At 34.6% G+C, this 22,078-nt stretch overlaps 1 protein-coding gene across 4 annotated transcripts in view; it reads right to left on the bottom strand.

Moving 5' to 3' along the window:
- Positions 1-22,078, bottom strand: part of ARC3 (GTP binding protein) — a 306,484-nt gene that overhangs the window by 154,033 nt on the left and 130,373 nt on the right. For all 4 annotated transcript variants that reach the window (XM_089810572.1, XM_089810570.1, XM_089810571.1 and 1 more), the window contains 2 exons: positions 19,616-19,750; positions 7,173-7,221 (listed from right to left, as the gene is read on the bottom strand). In XM_089810572.1, the coding sequence (XP_089666698.1) occupies positions 7,173-7,221; positions 19,616-19,750 (184 nt within the window). The remainder of the gene's footprint in view (positions 1-7,172; positions 7,222-19,615; positions 19,751-22,078) is intronic.

Below are 22,078 nucleotides of genomic sequence, written 5' to 3'. Positions count from 1 at the left end.
ACACTAACATACAATAACCCTATTTTTTGTAACCGTTGGATGATCCTAGATCAATAGCATAAATTCTATTCCGGGCCAAACTTTTAAAGACACTAAGTTCCACAAATAGTCTCTAGAATGGAGAAACATGTCCATTGTCAAATCCATAATTGGAAAACTTGCCAAAACCAAAAACTCGCCGAGGTCTAAAAAACTAAGTTAAAGGGAAACTCGGCCAATTTTCAGCAAAAACTTGACAACTTATAAAATTGCTTGAATTTAATTAGAAATGCATTATTTTGCAGAATTCAATGAGAAGATATATCCAATGAGTCAATAAATGAGAAAACAAAACAAACAAGCTTAGTCTAGATATATTTAAACTCAAAGTGGCTACAAAATCGCATTCTCTTGAGGAAGACTCATGGCTGAAAGCAAAATAGTAAATAATTTATGTAAATACATCTTTTTCTTCTCGGTTCTAATAAAAACTAAGGGAGAGGTAGAACTAGAGCATCTAATCTTAGAAGTCTGGACTGGCCATGATTGCGTTCTTGCTTAGTATGTCTAACTTAGTTTGTGGCTTGTCCTCAATCCTAGATATAGCTCTACCTCTAGCTTCTCCAAGCACTAGCAGTAACTACTTATTCAATTCAATGTCATCCAGCGTGAAATCAAATCCACCCACTCCTCCATAGCCTACCTCTTCAAATCATTGATGTCATCCTCTTCAAAAACTCCACTCCAAACCCGCTGCAAATGTGCTTCAAACACACCTCAAGTCCGCTTCAAATCGATCAAAATCAGTTTGCAAGTGTTTGGAAGACTTGTCCCCTCTCAGCAAAACACAAGTGAAGAAATGATAAATGAAACTTATTTGGGTTGTTTTTTTTCCTTTAACTATTGTTACGAAATTACAACCGAATTTTTAACAAAAACTCACAAAGTACTTGACAGGTTCTTGCCAAAAAATTTGCAAGTTTTTGGCACTAGTAAAAGTCATAAAAACTTGCCAAGCCAGAAAACTCGACTAGTTTTTTTAACACGGAAAGTACTCTACCAGTAGTCTATCTATGGTCAAATCTATTATGAGCCAAAGTTCAACAGAAAGTCCCCAAAATAGAGATACGTTTGAAATCTATATACTTAAGCCACAACCTAACATTAAATGTTGCCCACATATTGGTGAATATAATCATCATTTAGACAGGCTTCTAAAATTGAAGGCAAAAATATCAAACAAATGGTTTGGAAAACATAGATTCTATTGGCAAAATCCTAAAATAGATGAAATTAATTAATAAAACAATGGTGAATTTGTTCGCTAAAAATTTTGTACGTCAGTAACTATGACTTACAAAATTGTGACTTTAGACAACATTTCATGAGATTTCTCTCTCCTTTCAGCAATAGGGGAGGCTCCCTTCTTACAATAGGTGGCTTCAATAGGAACTTAACTGAAATTACAAAGAGGATGGCTCTCTTGATCAATTCCTCTTTTTTCAAGAATGATTTGCGTAAAACTCTAACTTTTCAACTCAACAAGTGCCTTGTTGCTACGATAATACCGGTGACCTTGGAATTGACGTAAGAACAACACTAGAGGCAGCAGTTTACTTTTTATATTTTGTCAAACAAAAATAGGAATCCAAAGTCTCCTACATTTGTCTCGAATAAAGATTCAAGCAGAATAAGCAATAAGGCACAAAGTCCCTTACTGGATACTCTCAAATTTAATAAAAACACTTACAACTACCCAAAGTCTTCAGCTCCAAGTAATCAGCCACTACTATCTTTTACAGTTTGTCCTCTTGCAGCACAAAGTCTTGAAAAGTTCAAATTGGCTCTGAATGCAATTTAGACAACTCAAAGTCTGCATGATTAGATTCAAGTCCCTCTTGATCAAAAAACTCACAATCAATATCTAGAAAATGTCGTCACGTAACACCTTGAATCAACACAAAGTTTCAGAGTAAGGTGCCTCTTTTATCGATAGGAATTTAGATTTACATCCAAGCACAGAAGTCTTGAAGTGCACATATAAACTGATAGAATTTTCTTACTTTGACAAAAGATGATTACTGACAATGAGCTCCCACCTTTATATAGGAAAATAAGAGAGAGAAAGGTAGAGGAAAAAAAGAAAATCTTCAACCACCTTCGCTTATCTCTGACTAACTGCTTTGACTTTATTCAAAATTGCACACCTAATACGGTTGCAACTTGACTACATGAGCTGATTGTACAAAGACATGTTATCATCTACTTACAACATAATTGCTCTTTACATGTAAACTTTCTACTGCTATTTACTTAAACCATATGAAAATCTGATTTGAAATATTCATCGGTATCAATTAGCTCTCCAAACTTCCACAAGGACTCGCGTACAACTGCACCATCTAGTTCACCGGTGTGTTGCGAGATCATTGTAACCTTCCCAAGTATGCTCGTTGCTTCAGATATCTCTTTGTTACAAATCTCCATTTGATTTTGCATATTGTTTCAATGAATACTTCCAGCTTGCAAATGTATTCAGCACACTGATGTTGAAGTCACCCACTTCAAGCTATAAGTGAATGGCCTCCACGAACTCTATGAGAACATCTTCTTGATTCTCGAGTCTGTTACCTTTTGTGATCACTTCACATGATAGCCCTCTGAATGCCTCTCCGATCATGCTTTCTTGGTTAGTTATCTTGGCTACTACTGCATTTGCATCTTTTACAAGTCCTTGTAGAACTTTCACTTTGTTAGTCATCACATGTGCATAATCGTGGTACATTTCAACAGGAGTGATGACTTTGTACTCACACAAGACGTCCAAATCAATCTCCATCATGTTGTTCCAAGCACCAAGATTTCGTCCAGCAACTCAAGTTGATGAGAGTAACTTGAGAATGTCATTCAATCTAGTAGTAGTCTCTTTCCCTTTTTTGGTGTAACTTCTTTTGACATTGCCGAATGGTGTGCATGCGCAACTATCACATGAAAGTTCCATAGTGTATGAACATCGTCATGTGAGGGGTCCATGGCAAGCTTTTGATGCAAAAATACAGATTTTAGGCAAGGCATGGATAAGGAGAATGGATGAAATGATTGAGGTTAGCGAATGAGCAAATGGGTCAAACTTGGAATGGCTCAAAAAATGCTAAAATAGACAAAAACGGGTTTTTTTGAGTGGATTGCATATGCGGACAGCGAGCTTTAAAATGTGCAAATGTGGAGTAAAATATAATACAATGGAAACATAGCATGCTTAAATAGGTGTAAGTCATACTATGTATCCGGCAAGCATGTCAGAAATTCTTCTTCAACCATAAGGCAGCCATATGAAGGTACTTAGAATGCACATTGGTGAGGTTTTATCTTGTATTCGCATACAAGGAAAACGGTGAGCTTGCCTTTCTTTTGAAAACGAGACTTTACACCTGACTGCATATGCAAGTAAATGAAACCTTGCACATGAAACTTGGAGAAGAAGACGGAAGATAGAAGGAGCAACTTCATATACACAAAAGAAATGCAAATCTGAAAATGGAAATGAGCAAGATTTGCAAGAACTTTCAAGAAAAATATATACAAATGCCTTAGAAATATAACCAGGGAATTTTACCTCTAGAAGGAGCAACTTCATATACACAAAAGAAATGCAAATCTGAAAATGAAAATGAGCAAGATTTGCAAGAACTTTCAAGAAAAATATATACAAATGTCTTAGAAATATAACCAAGGAATTTTACCTCAACTCCACCAAACATGAGAAAACAAGTCTTTATCCAAATCTTGAGCAAATATGAAATAAATCCAAGAGATTTAGAATTTTAGATTTGTCCAATATCACAAGACTTATGGATTTCAAATCTCAAACATTGAGGAAAGTCAAGATTCAAATTTGGACATGTGGAGATAGTTAGAGAGATTAAATGCCCAAAATTTGTAACAAACTTTGACCAAATCAAAAGCATATGCAAATGCATTCAAAAATGGCATCTAGGGTATCATTTTAACCTTGGAAATGATGAAGAACAAGCTGGAAATAAAAACTCTTACCTTAGAGAGCTCTTTGGAAGAATTTGTATGTAGAAAACACTCACAAATGAGTCGTTTTTGGCAAAAAAAGTGCCATAGACTGGCTGTTTTTGACCAAATGCATGTAGCATGCGACATGCAAGCACTCCCAAAATCGCCACTTTCGAAGAAAGCCCAAAAAATGCCTTGTATTTTGGTCAAAAAAATGACTTTTTTGAAGGATTACATGTGCCAATGTATTGCTAATAAATGGACGCACTTTTGGAGAATGTTTGCATGTGAAAAAGATACAAAAACACTCTCCAAATCAATGCCGCAAGTGAAAAACGGGATTCCACGAATGAAAAGCATGTAATAAACAATATGCTTATCATCAAAAGAAATCGCCACTTAGCCTTCAATAGAGGAAGACACAACTTTTGGGAGCAAATGCATTATATAAAATACATGCATATCCACCAAAACTCGTGAATTTGCCTTGGAGTGTTAAAACATGAAAACACATTTTTAAATGCATGTAGTTGGGCCGAAAAATGTCACTTTGGCTTAGGCTAAGTGAAATAGGTTTTTAAAACTTCATACACATGCACTTGGGTCAAAAATCGCCACCTATGTCTTTGAAGAGCATTTGCATATTGTAAAAACATGTAAGTTGATTTCAAAAGTCCACTAAGTGATTATTTTAAAAGATGTATATGCAATGAGTCTTAAAAACTCTATTTAAATGCATTAAAATAATTTAAATAAACTATATATGCAACAACATATGTAAATCAGTTAGATTTTCTCACTTACACTAATTGAATAAGCTTAAAATATGCAAATACATATTAAAAACCCACTTAACACATTAAAACGTGTTATTGCATATAAAAATAACATTTAAATTAATGTTGGGACTTATAATTTATTGGAAGTGGGCTTTCACATAATATTTTGCATGTGGATATATGCAATATGAAAAAACCACACTCTATACACTTAAGTTGTCTCATGTAACTATATCTAATATTCAACTATAGCTTTTAATAAAGTAACATGAAAAGTAGTCTCAAAAAATACTATTTTCATAAAACATAAAAAACTATAGTCAAATCAACTCAGGATGAGCTGAAATTTTAAAATGGACCACAAAATCCACTTTATATACCAAATATAATCTTATGGCGTGCAATTGCCAATAAAAAGCCCACATTTATGAAGATTTTAATAAAACATGTAGTTGACCTAAAAACCCCACTTTTTCCCTTATAACTTGAGCTATGAGCTAGACAACTCCAATTTTGACCTAAGTTAGCTCGAAACAAGCGAAATTCCAAGGGCTATTATCCTAAAGCAAAAACAAAAGCAAAAGTTATTTACAACACAAAGAAAAGACGAGAAAGTTAACCAAAAATTGAGTGTTTGCAATGCAAGAAGAAAAAACTCTTACTAGCAAACAATTTGAGATTCAACTCGATAGAAACCTTCAAAAGAAACACATAGATAGAGCAACACAGAGCACAATTCAGGAATAACGAAGTGTCTTTATGACACTTTATCAATGCATTAAAACAAAGAGGATGCACCTACAAATCCATAAGACCAATTCGTAGGGTTGCCTCAATTTTGTGATGTCAAAATTGAGGACAACAGAATTGAATTGCATTTGACCAAAAATTTATAAAATCAAGGTGATTTGTCCACCCCATTTGATCCCACTTCTTCACAAATTTTAAATCACGGGTACTAAATATTTGAAAATAGGTGAATATTTGCTACTTAAGTTATCCTTGGAGTCATGACATTACACCACTAACCCAAAAAGCCCTACAAATATTACATATAAAGTGAATTAGGCATTTCAAGAAATTTCTAATTCTGCAAACAATAGGTACAATTCTTTTGATGACGATGCTAGTGCATAACAGTCTTTAAGGAAAGCTCAATTGACACCTACTTGTATACCACATAGCCCAAATGCAATTCAATAAAATATTGGTTATATCTTTGCACCCTATGCAATCTTTATTATTTCTTCTCATTTCTCCTCCTTTACAATCTTTATTCTTTGAATTATTCTCCTTCTGATTAATTGGTTTACCATACCTTATTACATATAAAGTGAATTAGGCATTTCAAGAAATTTCTAATTCTGCAAACAATAGGTACAATTCTTTTGATGACGATGCTAGTGCATAACAGTCTTTAAGGAAAGCTCAATCGACACCTACTTGTATACCACATAGCCCAAATGCAATTCAATAAAATATTGGTTATATCTTTGCACCCTATGCAATCTTTATTATTTCTTCTCATTTCTCCTCCTTTACAATCTTTATTCTTTGAATTATTCTCCTTCTGATTAATTGGTTTACCATACCTTATCCTCAAGATTTCTTACTCTAATCTATAAAGATTGATAAAGAATTGTGGGCACACATTGACATTTGTGTATGGTGCATTTATTAATATATGAAGTTATGATGAGCGGTTGTAAATTACATTGTGTATGTTACTTTATGGGCATAACAAATATTATTTATTACATCATCATACAAAATAAACGCCTATCTACATATTAGTCTGAAATTAATAATTCTATGTCTAATATATACAACTATAGACCAGCATGGTTACATTCTAGTCTACAAAATGGTGAAAAACAAATTGGTATATTATATTAGAGGCATAGCACTATGAACTTTCATGAAAATATCAAGCCATCTGAAGAATAACTAGCACTATGTAATGAATAGCTTGAGGAGATATACCATTTTGCAGAGAAATAAGATCATCATCGTAAGAACTGAATTCAATTTGAAACAATTATTAATTCTCTATTCTACATCTCCATAACTATGTACATTCTACTCTACATAATGGTGAAATAAAAATTGCTTTATTGTATTACAGACATACCACTATGAACTCTAATGAAAATATCATGCCATCTGAAGCACAACTAGCAATATGTTATGAATACTTTGAGGAGATACTAGATACCATTTTGTGGAGAGATAAGCCCACCATTGTAACAACTACTAAATTATATGAAACAGTTATTCATTCTCTATTCTACATCTCCATAACTATGTACAACTAAACGTCACACATATAACTGAATAAACGAATAAACGAATTATGACAATAAAAATAGGCATCATTGTAGAAAAACATACCAATACTCAAGTTTGAAAATTGTGCAAGCTTGATAATCAATGCATCCACCTACAACCATAGACATCTAAACATCAGAATTTTTTAAGATCTCTATGAAAAATTAAGATGTACATTGTAAGTAATGATACCCACAAACAATAACTGTTACCAGAAATGCACAAGGGAAGAAAGTTTCAATTGACTGCAAGAAGTATTACTTTTTCGATAAAAACTACAATGTGCCAAATACCAACCCAAATGTGAAAAATACCACAAGCTTGAAACAAGTAAAATAATCTTTTGGAACCTTGCATCATTTCAATTGACCACAAGACACAGTAGTTTTTAAATAAAAACTACACGTGCTAAATACCACCCCAAATGCGAAAAATACCACAAGCTTGAAACAAGTAAACTAAACTTTTGGAGCCTTGCATCAAGACGTTAGTACTGAACATCATATTGTAATGCAACTTTATGTGTATAATGGCTTATAATAAATTAATATGCCATAACATTGAGCCTGCCTTCCGAAGGACAAGAAATTCTGCTCATAAACCTTCATTCCTCATTTCCATGTACCTTCCAGCTGAAGTTCACAGTCAAACATAAAGAGCAATTCATATCTAGGCCTTCGAGATCTTTGTGAGAAATCAAATTTTGTACCTACTTTTAATTGTGAACTGCTTGTGTTAAAGGGTAAATAAATATAGCTACAAGAAGACAACTAAACTCTCTAACAAATGCTAGGAGAAGATATACAACATCCCAATTACTAAATTACACTAATGTTATTAGTATGCTCTTCTTGGAGCCTGCTGTGAAGACAACAATGTCAAACAACTAATCAGAAAGCAATCTTTTGGGTAATTTTGTGCCAATACTAATGCTAAAACCTGAAAGTTTGCAACTGGAACATTAAATATCCCTATGTCAAATTACAAGAAAGTTTGTAGAGAGTATTGAAGAATTTTCTAAGGAAAGTCATGTCAAATCAAAGGTTGAGCAGCCTGTTTCCAAGAAGAGGGGTAGGCCCTCCAACTCTATTGCTTCAATGAAACCAACCAAAATCCAGAAGAGTAGACTTCCTAATTTTTTCAAGAGTGTGGATGGCCCCTTGGAACCCGAGGCTAATTATGTTCCCCAATGATTGCAAAATTAATGTCCTGGATTGCTAGGGGCTTAAAAACTCCAGATAGGAAATATGTGATTAAATGACCTCTTAGGATTCATTCTGATGTTGACTTTTAATGCTTCAAGCAGTCACAGCTTTCGGATTCCATCTAGACATTGCCCTTAAATGCATTTGGAAAGATGTCAAACCCTTCTATACCAATCATGCTAGAGATAGAGGGGTGAGGTGTTATTCTGGTAGTCCTAATGGAGTGGGGTGCCTCTCCCTGCAACAGGATTGTATGGATCATTTTCAAGTGAAAAAGCCAGAGAGGTTGGGATATGTTCCATTTATGCTCCAAATGATTGTTGTAGCATAGCCAACCTATGAAATTTGATGTGCCAATTAAAAGGCATACCTTGGATTGTGGCTGGAGACTTCAATTTGATTAAGAGAGAGCAAGATAAGTCAGGAAGGTAAATGTTTGAATGGAAGAATGAGGAGAATTTTTCCTGGTCTAAGTTAGTTAACAAGTTCAAATTGTTTGAACCACTAGTTGGTAATTGATATGATCATAAAGGTATTTGGTTCACATGGTCTAACTTCCAAAAAGGTTCTAAAAGGATTAACAGTAGATTGGACAGATTCTATGCTAGCAAAGACTTTTTATCCTTCAGAAGGTCTACTGAAGGGGAAAGTGTCCAAGTTTACCCTTTTACACTCTCTGATCATCACCCAATCGTTGCTTCAATCTTCTTACTAAACCAATCTGGTGTAGCTGAGTCCAAATCTTCAGGCTTCGCTCTTAATACCTCACTGTTCAATGATGAAGGTGTCAACTCGGCCACCCTCCTGGTTAGATGGTACAATCACAGTATTGTTAGACATCTGGATGCTATCACTAGATGGAATGTGTTGGTAGACAACTAGAAAAAATTGTTACAGACTGTAGGTAATAAAAAAAGCTAAAGACTCCAGAAGACAAGAAGGTACCCTACACAAAACACTAGTGATGATAAATCTATGATTCAAAAGGATCCTTCTACTAAGGTTGCTCATTGCTCTTTAGTGGCTGCGAGAGATTCATTAAAGAGAATTCAGAACTACAAAATTTACGAGGCTAAAACCAAAGCCAGAATCAACTGGCTAGAGCATGGGGATAAAGGATCCAAATATTTCTTCCAGATATTGAAGAGTAAGGAGGCCAGAGATAAGATTGAAATTATTAAGGAAGAAGAAAAAACTCTTTCAGAACAAGCAGATATCCTTAATGCTTTTTCCAAATTCTATGCACAATTATTTACATCAAAAGATAAAGAGCCAGAGATGGATGAGGAGAGGAGGAAGATTTGCAAGCTTATTCCCAGCAAGGTAAAACAAGAAGGAACACTCAAATTGGGCCTTCCAATTTCAAAGGAGGAGATTACTAATGCAATCCTGCAGATGAGCAATAATAAAGCCCTTGGATCGGATGGTATCTCGGCTGAATTTTACAAAGAATGCATTGATTGGATCTGGCAGGACCTCCTCTAGTTGTATGAGTATGCTATTCAAGTAATAAAGAATTGATTAAACTTATTTTGAAGGAAGGAGATAAGTCATTAATTAAGAATTGGAGATCTATAACTGTCCTCAATGGGTCGTACAAGATCCTAGCAAAGATATTAGCCCTAAGGGTTAAGGATGTTTTACCAGGTGTTATTTGCCACACTCAGACTTGCTTTGTGAAAGGAAGATAAATACTAGAAAGTCTAATCACATGTTGGGAAGCAATGGATTGGGCTAAGTGCTCAAGACAGACAACGACCATGTTTTTAATTGACTATGAAAAAGCTTATGACAGGGGGAAGTGGAAATTCATAGGAATGATGTTGGATTGTCTGGGATTCCCTGAGTACTTTATTAAAATGGTGTTTGTGCTCATGAAGGATGCTAATGCCTTGGTTGAGGTCAATGGGGCAAGATTTGATGAATTCTTCTTGTCCAAATCTATTTGGCAAGGTTGTCCAATGGCTCCTCTATTTGTCTTAGCAATAGATTGTCTTCACTACATCCTCAAAGAAAACTCCTTATCTCCTAAAGTCAAAGGGATAACCCTACCTGACCAATCTGAGATTTCAAATGTTCAGTTTGTCGATGATACTTCCTTTCTCATTGAACTTAAAAATTAAACTTATTTTGCAAGGCATCCACGAACAAAATTTTTATCTCCAAATCTATTATGCTAGGCTGGGATGGGCATCCTCTTTTTTGGTATAGCAAGTTTGGTTTTTCCTGGGAAGGCCCTAACCACTTGGTTAGAAATCTAGGAATACCTTTCTCTGTTTCTTCTAATCTCACCAATGACTAGAATTGGGTCAAGTGTAAGATTGAGAAGAAGCTTTAGAAGTGGAACAACTACCTGTCACTTGTTGGCAGAATCCAAGTTTGCCAAAAGATTCTGTCAGCATATGTTGTTTACTACTCTTCGGCTTGGCTCTTTAACCAAACTCATACCAAAAGATCATTAGAAACATTTTGTAATCTAATGGAAAAGGCAAAGAGAAGAGGCATTCCATTAAGTGGGACTGGTGTGTTAGGCAAAGAGAGATTGGGGGGGCTGGGGTTAAAGGATCTGAGGTGGCACGGGATTGCCTGAGCAGTTAACTAGATGGCCAAGGCTACTCTTGGGGAGGAACCTTGGAAGATTCTGATTAGAAAGAACAATGCCTGGCTTAGTCACAGGGTTCGCTAAATTTTCGGCTTGAGGTTCGAAATTCGGCGAATCTGTAAAAAACGAAAAAAATTCATTTAAATTCGTCATTAAATTTGTGTGAAGTTGTTTTGGGGTTTCTGGGCAAAAAAAGCTTCTAAAACAATGACCTTCACCTGCGTATATGAAGCTCAATTAGGGCAAAAATGATTGTCTGAATATCACAATGTTGTTGTTGAATATTCCAGTGCTGTTCGAGGGTCGTGTCTGATGGCGTTTGTCTACTCCAACCTCCTGCCATTCGTCTACTCCAATCTCCTGCTATTCGTCTATTCCATTTCTGTTGGCGTTTGCTTTACTCTTTGTTTGCTCCATTCACTCCCTGTTTACAGATATTGTGTCATCCGCGACGGCCATTTGCGCCCAACGGTCTCGCTTCAATAACATTTGTATTTATTTATTGTGGTTGGAAAGTTTAAAAAGATTATAATAATCATTGTTATTTTTATTATTATGTTTTAATATTATATAGATTATGACAATCAATACCCATAAAAAAAGATTATGATAATAAATTTTATGTTTATTATTCCTGTATTACCAGTAAAACATTTGTATGTGTATTTATTTTATGTACAAAAATATTTATAATTTGTGTATAATTTATGCTATTTATTTATTTATCATCAATAAGATATTAATATTTTGCATACTTATTTACGATTATTAATTAATTTATTATTACAATACTATTTTTATTTTTATTTTGTAATATTCACAAATTAATTTTAATAGGAAAGATTAGATAAAAATATTATTATTATTTTATTTTAATTCTTTTTATTTGCAATTAAAAGTTAAAAAATATCATAGTCTATAATCATCTCTACAAAGTTGAACTCTCCCATGGTTAGGTCTCTACAAAGTTGAACTCTCCCATGGTTAGGAATCAAGGTTATATACTTATATTTTTTTGAAAATTATATAAGTCGAATTTATTGTCAAATTTTTTTCCATTTTTTTGCCTTCCCGAACTTTTTCCTAACTTCATGGTTGTTGAATTCGAACCTTGTGACTTAGATGCCTGGGGTGTGCCTCAATCAAAGAAGACTTGGAAGAACTTGCACATCCATGATCTCTTATTTAGTAAGTGGAAAATTAAGGTAAGAGGTTTTGAGGTCTTCAAAGCTAATTGGAAGGGTTGAGATCAAACTAGGCAATGGATCTCATGAGAAAATTTGACTGATGATAATTTTAAACTTTGTGGAGAGTGATCACCATGATGGAATTTGGAGAGGAATGGCAAACTATCGGCTCTATTGCAAGGATGCTCAGCTAGACTTTGGAGTAGATTGGGCATCTCCAGATTCAGTAACTTTGTTAGTGGTGGGTGCTTGATCCCTTGGGAGGAGCTTCCACTCAAGTACAAGATACTCCTCACCCAAAAGAGAACCTTCTATATTCTAAAGGATGCCTGGTCTCAATCTAAGTTTCTTTATATGTGGTGAAACCATTGACAGATTACACTTGCTGAGTTGGCCAAATGGGTCCCCCATATCCCTTCCCAAAGCCAAACTTATATACAGCTTGCTCTCTAATTCAGACACTATTTTCAATCATCTCAATAACAAGTGTAATGTTGCCTTTGACCAATCCTTTTGGACCATATACTTCCACAATATGTGGCACAAACCTGTAGAGCCCAAAATCCAGTGTTTTATACGGCAAACCTTGCTTCACAGGCTCCCCATTATTAAAACCGATGGTAACCCTTTTTATGCTCTATCTGCCAGTTACCTGAGTCAGTGAACCACATTTTTTAAGATTGTCACTTTCCAAAGGGGTCTAGTGCTTGTTCGGTATCACCATAGACCATCATATCTCTTTATTTCATATTGTCTTTAGTTTCATTCTCGACCTTTCTAAGCAGTTTAACATCCTTTGGGAAATCTTCTCTTCTTTTATGGTTTGGCACTTGTGGATTCTTAGAAATGGGGATCTATTCAAAGGTAGACAAAGGATACTGATTGAGTCTCTAAGGAAACTCATAATGAAATATGTTTATATGCAGGTTTCAATTTGCTTCAAAATTAAAGGACAACAGTTTCATAAAGTAATCAAGGAATGTGCTGACATTCTCGAGGAAGGAGTACCTTTTGAGATCTAGTCTAACGAAACCAAAAAGAGTTGATGTAGAGTGCATGCTGAAGGAAATGCTAGAGAAAATTAAGAGGAAGAAAAGGATTGTTGATCCTACACCCCCAATTAGCAGCACTCCAAGTGGATCCAGATCTAATGCTCAACCAACCCCTGATGATCAAGTCACCCCAATGTCTTCAATTCCCAGAGATGTTTGTAACAAGAACAATGGCAACATAATAGCTGGTGAAGTTTTTACAGAATGATCCCTAACAACGGTGCAGAAAATGTAATCATGATTGTCCAAAATAATGTTGAAATCAGGGCAAGAAGATAGCCTATCATCTCTATCAGCGAGACGCCCAGGCCCCCTGCAGTCCCTATAGTGGTCTTTCTCAACAACCCTCATAATGTTATCAAGGAAGATGGTCTGCACTTCAGGTGGGAAGAGGGTCACATGCCATGGACAGCCTGGATGGCTGAATAGATTCCTCAGATTGCATTTTGCTTCAAAATTTTGATTTTTTGATGGCCTAATGTTTAACCATGCTGATTTGAACAGGCCCAGATCTGTATAATACTTCCTTTGGTTGTCTGTATGATTTGATATACTGCTATGTGTTGCAAAAGACTCTGGCAATTGGACTCATCTTATATTTAATAGAAAAACATAGCTTCAACCACACACATTTCACTTTAAAGCCTTTTTGCTTTGTACTTAGGCACATAATATATAAAAAATAACCTCTTTAATCATATCATGAAATTCTGACACGTGAGGTCATTGTTTCTTTTCTCCAAGATTCAGAACTTCTCAACCTAGTTCCAACAAGCTATGACACTAAGGTGGCCAACATACAATACTAGCAAAAATAGCAACCTCAACATATTTAGTTAAATAATAATAACTCATCCGTCTTGCGAAAATGACTAGAGAAGAATCAAAACCAAAATATGACAACACAAGTGTGATCCTAATGAAGAAAAACGACAAATGAACCTAACAGGATGAGTTACTAAAAATAGACGCTCCCTCTAATATTCTTAGAGCCCAAACCAGAAGCCAGAAATAAAATCTAAGAGCATCACTCAACTCCTCTAACTCAACAGAGCTCATCCAAACCAACTATTAAATAGTAAGACCCTCAAAGTAGAGTTGAACTCACCATAGGCCACTAGAAAGCCTAATAACTCCACAAATGAGACCCTCAAATCCCATTGTCAACTCACGAGGGTCACAATAATGAACTGACCATGCTAACTGTAGGAACCTGCTAAAAATGGGGATATTACATCGAGGCGCTTGTTTAAGACCATATAGAGCCTTCTTTAATTTGCAAACGTGAGAATCATTACCATTTATTACAATTCCTTCGGTTTTCTCTAAGTACACTTCCTCTTCATCTATGTCGTTAAGAAAGGCAGTCTTCACATCCATTTAGTGAATTTTGCATCCTTTTGATGCAAAATTAGCAATCACAACACAGACAGAGGTGTATTGAGCAGCTGGAGCAAATGTCTCTTCATAATCAATTTCCTCCATTCGAGAAAAGCCTCTAGCAACAAATCTTGATTTATATTTTTTCAATACCGCCATATGTAGCATATTTAGTTTTGAAGAGCCATTTAGATGAAGCCACTAATTTATCTTTTGGTCTAGGTACAATGTCCTAAACATTGTTCTTAAGTATAGATTGATATTCTTTTGTCATAGCATCTTTCAAAACTTGATGTTTGAGAACTTCCTCTATATTAGAAGGTTCTGATTTGATAATTTCAATCATAAAGGCAATGCAACTGGAGTATCTATGATGTCTTTTTGCTTACCCTAAAGGTTCCTTTTGGAGTTGCATATTTTTAAGCTTCTTGAATCATTTTTCTTGCCCGTAGAGTTAGGATTCAATTCACAATAGTGTCTCTGAGCTCATTGACAAAATCCATAGGTTTATTTTGAGTATCATCTTCCATATGTACATGAATCTCCCTCTAAATCTCAAAAGGATGATCCTCTTCCATATTTCGAGGAAACTCTTAATCTTCAATATATGTTTCATGAATGTTTTTGGATCTTTTGAATGCAACATCTTCGAAGATTACATCTCTACTTAGCTCAATTAATTTTTGTCCAAGGATTTGAATCTTATAGGCTTTAAATATTTCATTATAGCCAACTAATATTCTCTTTTTCCCTAAGGATTCTAGTTTGGATCTCTTTCCTTTGGGTATGTGAATGAAAACAAGACAACCAAATATTCTCATGTGGCTTATATCAGAATTTATCTTTGTAAAGGCTTCTCCAAAGGTTTTGTTATCCAAAAGGGAGTGAGGACATATATTTTGAATATAGACAAAAATACTAGTGGCTTCAGCCCAAAAAGAGGTAGGAAGGTTTTGGTCATGCATCATGAATTTGGCTGCTTCTACAATTATCCTTCATTTTTTTTCTAGCAACCCCTTTTGTTGAGGGTTGTAAAGAAGGTAAACTCCCTCTTAATCCCAACATTATTACAAAGATTTTGAAATTATTAGGTATGCATTCCCCTCGAAAATCTGATCTAAGGGTTTTAATTCTTTTACCTGACATATTTTCTTATAGAGCCTTGAATTTCCTATACCTCGTAAGGACTTCATCAAACTCTTTACACTTCAGAAACTATATCCACGCTTTCCTAGAATAGTCATCTATATAAATAACATAGTACAAAAATCCTCCTAAAGAGGTTATTATCATACGAGGTCCACATAAATCTGAATGAATAAGTTTGAATACATCTTTAAATCTAATTTCACTGCTATGAAAGGTGTCTTTGGTGTTCTTTCCCAAGGCACACCCTTTGTAAGTTCCTTCATGTTCTTGTTTAAGTTTAGGTAAACTTGTTACCATTTTCTCTAGTTAAGGCAGAGCACAAAAGTGGAGATGCCCTCATCTTCTATGCCAAATCTCACGTGTATGAGAAGATTCATGAAGTAAGGCTTGAGAAGGAGAAGTGAAAAGTTTGTATAAGAATTCATGTTGAACTCCTATAGTATGAGCTTTCTTGATGTTTGAATTTTTGGGCCAAGCTAGAACTTTACCATCCATTAAGGTTATTTGATATCCTTTGTCTTCAAGAGCTGAAATGGAAACCAAATTACATTTGATACCTGGTATGAATAATACACCTGTCAGTAGGAGAGAGATGCCTGATTTTAATTGTTTAGTGCAAGTTTTGATTCCGTTCACAGGATAGTTAGAAGCATCTCCAATGGTAACTTCCTCATCTAAATTTTCCACCAAGTTATCTAGGTGTTCTCTGAATCTTGTGATATGACGAGATACTCCACTATAAATTACCCAAGTGTTAAGACTAGTGGACACATGACTCGATAGGGCTGAATAAAATACAAGTCTTTCAAAGTCCTTATCTAAGCTCACCTTACTAAATTCAGTAATAGAGGCTTGAGGTTTAGGCATGTTAGATGAGTGTTTTCCACCTGAGTCTTTGTCTTTCTTCCTTTTGAAGTTTCCTCTCTAATCCTTTTTGTGAGAATGATAATCGAGTGCTCGAATATCTTCATTAATGGAGTTTTGATCAATCCCTCTTGTGATGAAACTTAACTCTTCTTCAAATCAGCTTTTCAATGATCAAACTTAGGAAGTTTAGATCGAGCACTTGCCTTTTGAATGAATGATTCCCAAGATGCTAGGAATCCATTGAGAGCCAACATTGTAAATTCCTTGCTATCAATTGTGTGGCCAAAGGTGGATAGTTGGTATCATAATTATATTATCCTTATGAAGTAAGATGTGATGGATTTTCCCTTGTTCATTTTCAGATGGTAGAGTTATTGTTTTAGAGCAACAGCCCTACTTGTATTATTTATTTTATACATGTTCTCCAAGGTTGTGAACATGTGATATGTTGTATCTAATTTGGAGATAATTGGAACTATATGATCCTTTACAACATCCACTAATATTTTCATGGCTCTGTTATTGTTTTTCACCCATTGTCGATTCTCACTTTCTTCGCTAGGTATAGATGTTTTTGTTTCAACGAATGAATCTAACTTATGTTCATTCAGAGCAAACATTATCCTAAATTTGCAGGATACAAAGTTTTAAGCTCCTTCAAGTCAATCCTCAGATCTGATGCCATTCACCATTTTGTAGAATGTAAAGAATTCTAAAATTATTTAACGCGTGTTTAGATGATCTCTGCTTATAAATCTGATTTAGGTCTTTGTTAAACTGACTCTGATACCATGTTAAATTTGATCAGATTTATATAAGATAGCATATTTTTTTTTTTACGGTTGTGCAGATATCACTGCTTCCAACTCACAACAATGTATCAATTTTCTGTGATGTAATCTTGACAAGATAAGTTCATCAACTGCTGTATACCAATGTTGATATGAAGTGTCTCGATATTGTTGAGTCAATTTATAGAAGGCTGAATACTATATTGCTTTGCAATTTCAATTTTTTGTACTCTGCTCAAGTATGAATAGGCCTCCTATAAATACGTGATGGCAAGGGTTGTATGTCTTACATAGAAACATGTTCCACGTAGAGACATGTCTCTACGTGAGACATAATGTCTTACACTGCCTTTAGTGATTAAGCAAAATATGTGATTGTAATTATCCTCCTCAAATCTGCTCTCAAAAAATGCTGATGAAAGCTGAAGGAATTTCATCAAACAATTCACCTGCAAGGGACGTATGACTGATATAGTATTTTCAGCTGGCTTTAAATGACTCTTTTTCAATTTGCATCAATAAGAATCTTGTGCTAGAAGACTCCAAATGGACTACACAATGGCCTAACATGAGTGTGCTACTAATTTTGACAATATTCAGTGCATATATATGATCTAAACATGAGAAATGAACACCTACAGCCAACTGGCATTTTTACAAACAGTTGGTGTGCAAACTAACTAGCTGATAAATAATGATATTGAATTGCTTAAATGACACCAGCAACTATTATCTTCTAAATTTGCAATGAAATTTCTAATACAATGCTCATGAAATATGGCCAAGACTTTTGGCATTTACATGGATTACAAAATGATAATGCTGGTATAATACACACTTACAGCTGAAACTTATAACACTCTAAAAAAACAATACTAATAAAGGAACCTGGCTGTAGATGGCTGTAATAATTTTCTTCAATGCTGTCCCTTCTGCTTTGCTTTTCCGATTTGCTTTCTTGGACTGCTTTTTCGGCTTGCTTTTTCGGTTCCGCTTTTTCGGACTACCTTTTTGGCCTGCTTTTTCGGTTCCGCTTTTTCGGACTGTTTTTTCGTATCTGTTTTTTCAGACTGCTACCCTGTTGAATCTCAAGACCATATCTTTCAATGGCGTCAAGATTTCCAGTTTGAAGGGATTTCATCCTTCAAACTATTGAGACATAATCTCCATAAAATTTTCCAATTTCTTTAATATTTCCAAGCCTACTAAAAAGAAGCTCTTCCCTTTCTTTTATAGTGTTCTCACAAGAGCTCAATCCTTCGTTTTCTCAATGTGGGATAAAACATAACTCCCTTTATGCAACTTATGTCTCCAATTTGTTATAAAATAAAGGGGACTCTTTTAATTTAAATATTTCCCACAAACTATAGTCTATGCATTAATAAAGTTAAATATTTAAATTTAACTTTATAAAATAGCTTTATCAATGCATAACAAATCTTATCAATGATAAACAAGTCTTCTTGTCGATTTTAAACAATTACCATCGACATACCGTTGCCACTGGATGTCCGACCATATCCAAGATGACTTACTATAAATAGTAAGTATGCCCAAAGTTGCCTCAAAACCCCACAGAAAGACCTGCAGCTGAAACTATCTAGGCCAAATGGCCTCTAAGTCCCTTTAATGTCCTAGTTAGCCTACGGGACCATGGGGAAATAGGCTAACAACAACATCATGCTATAAATGCTAAAAAGGGGACATTACAGTGATCGATTATTATTGTTCTCCAATCCTTATGGCTTATAAGCATCGATACCTCCAGCAGTCAATGATTATTAATCTTTAGAATATAACTGATTATATATATATATATATATAATCACTGATATTAATCGTGTGCATCAGAGGTTTATTATGATATTGACAAGCATAACAAGTAATCAGATCAGTACAGAATAACGGATAAAAACAAATGTTGATATAAACGGATAGAATAATCCCAGTGATGCTACAAAACTCTAACACAATAAATATCTGTAAATCATTCCATATAATCATTCTAACAGGGGGTTGTCCACAAATTCCATGAATGTCATTGTCGCTGAATCTGAATTTTATACAAAATTCAGCCTCTCATGAAATTCTAACAAATTGAGGGTTGAGACGCTGCAAATATGGCACCATAGTATTTACTTCAATTAATCCTTTCAAATCAAATATTTAATAAGTAATAATGCTTTTCAAATAACAACAACACACCTAAATATAGCAGATCTCAAGAAAAATTTGCAAACCTATCCCCAAGAAAGCAAAAAAAGTGAACATACTTGGTTTTTGCGCCTTTCTCCTTCAAAGCTAAACGGCTTCATGATGATGCTCACGGCCAACCCACCATTTGATTTAACTGCTCTTAGAAGTTTTGTTACTGCTTTATCATCTGAACCAAATCCTGTTCCAGCAACCTGGAAGCCAGTGTAACATAATAACAATTACAATGAAAATCATCATAAAATTTTGCAGTTCTTCAGTTATAGTAACAATCAACTCTCAATTAAAAAAATATATTTTGTGAAGAACCAAAATGACGTGATTTTAAGATGTCAAGTAAAACCCAGTAAATGGTTTAATGAGATTGCAATGTAGTACAAAACATGCGAGTACAAAGAATCAAGACACTCATAGCATATAACAAATAAATGCTCCCTGCCAGGATATGCAGCTTCTGCCACTGCTTCATTAGAATATTCTTTAAAATTCACATCACTTCAAAGGGAAGAAGCTTTGGTGCAATGTTCCACTTTGCATCAAAAATCTGAATCTCTGATAATAAGCCTATTATGAGTAACAGATTCTCGAATGCAATAACAGCACATGAATATAGTAAAAGTTATGTTCTTACAACAATTTTGTCATACCAATTGCATCAATGATTTTGTTATATTGAAATCGTCTACAAATCTTGTGCTCATTCAAGCAACAACATGAGAATTACAAACTTATTCAAGCTCCTTTTGAGCAACCACACTAGAAACAACATTTGGAAACCAAGAGTCACAACTAAGAATCCACCTCTTACAATGAGACAAATACAACCAATAGAAGACCAAGAGTCATAACTTAGAATTCCACAAAGATGTCCCTCTTGGGATTTGAACTAAGGTCTCCACAATGAGAACTCATTGCTTCAACCAACTAAGCTAAACCCCTTGGACATCAATGATTTTGTCGATAATGCTAGCTATATAAAATTAATGATCAAACCATGACTAATATGTATAACAGCCTATATATGGTGAGAGGATACATCAATGTTTATAGTGATTCAGATAAAAATCTTGAAGCATCTCAAGAGGACAATATGTATAATGTTCTCAGATTTAAATCATCTCATTGTAAGGGGAGACACAATGTTGCCTAATAAATAATAAAGGTTAGTAGTCTTATCAATAATAAATAGTTTATAAGGTATTAGGGGCATAAAATCATTCACCCTCTCAGCCCCAAGCTTGCACTTTTTCCCAAACATGTTTAAAGATCTCTATACGCCTTGCAATTCATCCTAGCAATTTGAGAGGAACTAGGCAGGATTATACACATGGACTTGTGAGAATGCAATCATATCAGCTCAACCATAGTCAGCAAGATCACCATAATCCCCAAAAGGATAGTACTCAGCATGCCTTGAACTATTTAGGAGGTAGGATATATGGCAGAGCTAATTTATAGATGCTTGATCTATCACAGATCATAGGTTGGTATCAACATTTAATAAGAGACTCAAAGAAAAATCTCTTTTCTTTTTTAACTTGTTGTCCTGCATTTTGTCACCACAAAATGTTGGTAACAGTACGAAACTTTTTCAAGCTTGTCTCGCATTTCTCTAAGTTTAACTTGATTTTCAATTGTTTAATGTTGATCAATCAATTGACTTCAATTCGTATATCAAATTGTTTTACTAAAGGCTTTCATCAAGTCTTTTTCGTTTCATTTTCTATCGAGCCTTTGCTTGATTTTTGAAGCCTTCATCATCTTTTTCTTTGCTTTTGACTTTGTGTTTGTTGATTTTTAGTCCTTTGGTTTTGCTCATGTCATGTCTTTCACTTTTCCCTTTGATTCGGTCCAACCTAGAGCTCAATCGGAGTTGTCAGTCAAAAGATATGGCCATTTTAGTTGTCAGTCACTTTATGTTATGTTTTTAAGTTACTTTATCTTTTAAATTTTCACTTAAAGTAACTATAGTGCACTTTATGTTATATTTTTTAAGTTTAGTTACTTTTTGATTTTTCACTTAAGTGACTATATTAACTGTATAGTTTAATTTAATTTTTAGCATTTAAATCAAATGATCTAGTAAATATTACTTTTTAAATGGTATTTACATGTTATATAATTAATATGATATGTAAATATAATTTATGTCCCTCTTAAGTAATATTTTAATGAATTTAAATTGACATGTGTTTATTTAATCACTTAAAGTCATCAAAAGTGGACATTTTATATTCATTACATGTAAAATCCATCATGAGTGAACTTTTTATGTCATTTGTCGTCAGTAAAATTGTATATCAGCTGATGGGACCCTTCGGGAAGATTCTTATTAGATAGTCGACGGGTCCTTCGGTAATTGTCATGTAGCCAATGGACCCCTTCGGGACGGTTCTTCCCAAAGCATATATACACCCTTTTAGGTCATTGTAATCATCATCATAGCATATTGTAATATCTTTGGCATATGTGAATAAAAGGAGTATTGTTGTTCTTATCTATTGTTTGTGTGCATTAATTCA

This window comes from Cupressus sempervirens, chromosome 11 (assembly GCF_028749045.1).
Source record: "Cupressus sempervirens isolate cs-2001-9-10 chromosome 11, ASM2874904v1, whole genome shotgun sequence".
Taxonomy (NCBI): domain Eukaryota; kingdom Viridiplantae; phylum Streptophyta; class Pinopsida; order Cupressales; family Cupressaceae; genus Cupressus; species Cupressus sempervirens.
Note: the sequence above shows the minus strand (reverse complement) of the source record. Positions and strands in the feature narration are given on the sequence as shown.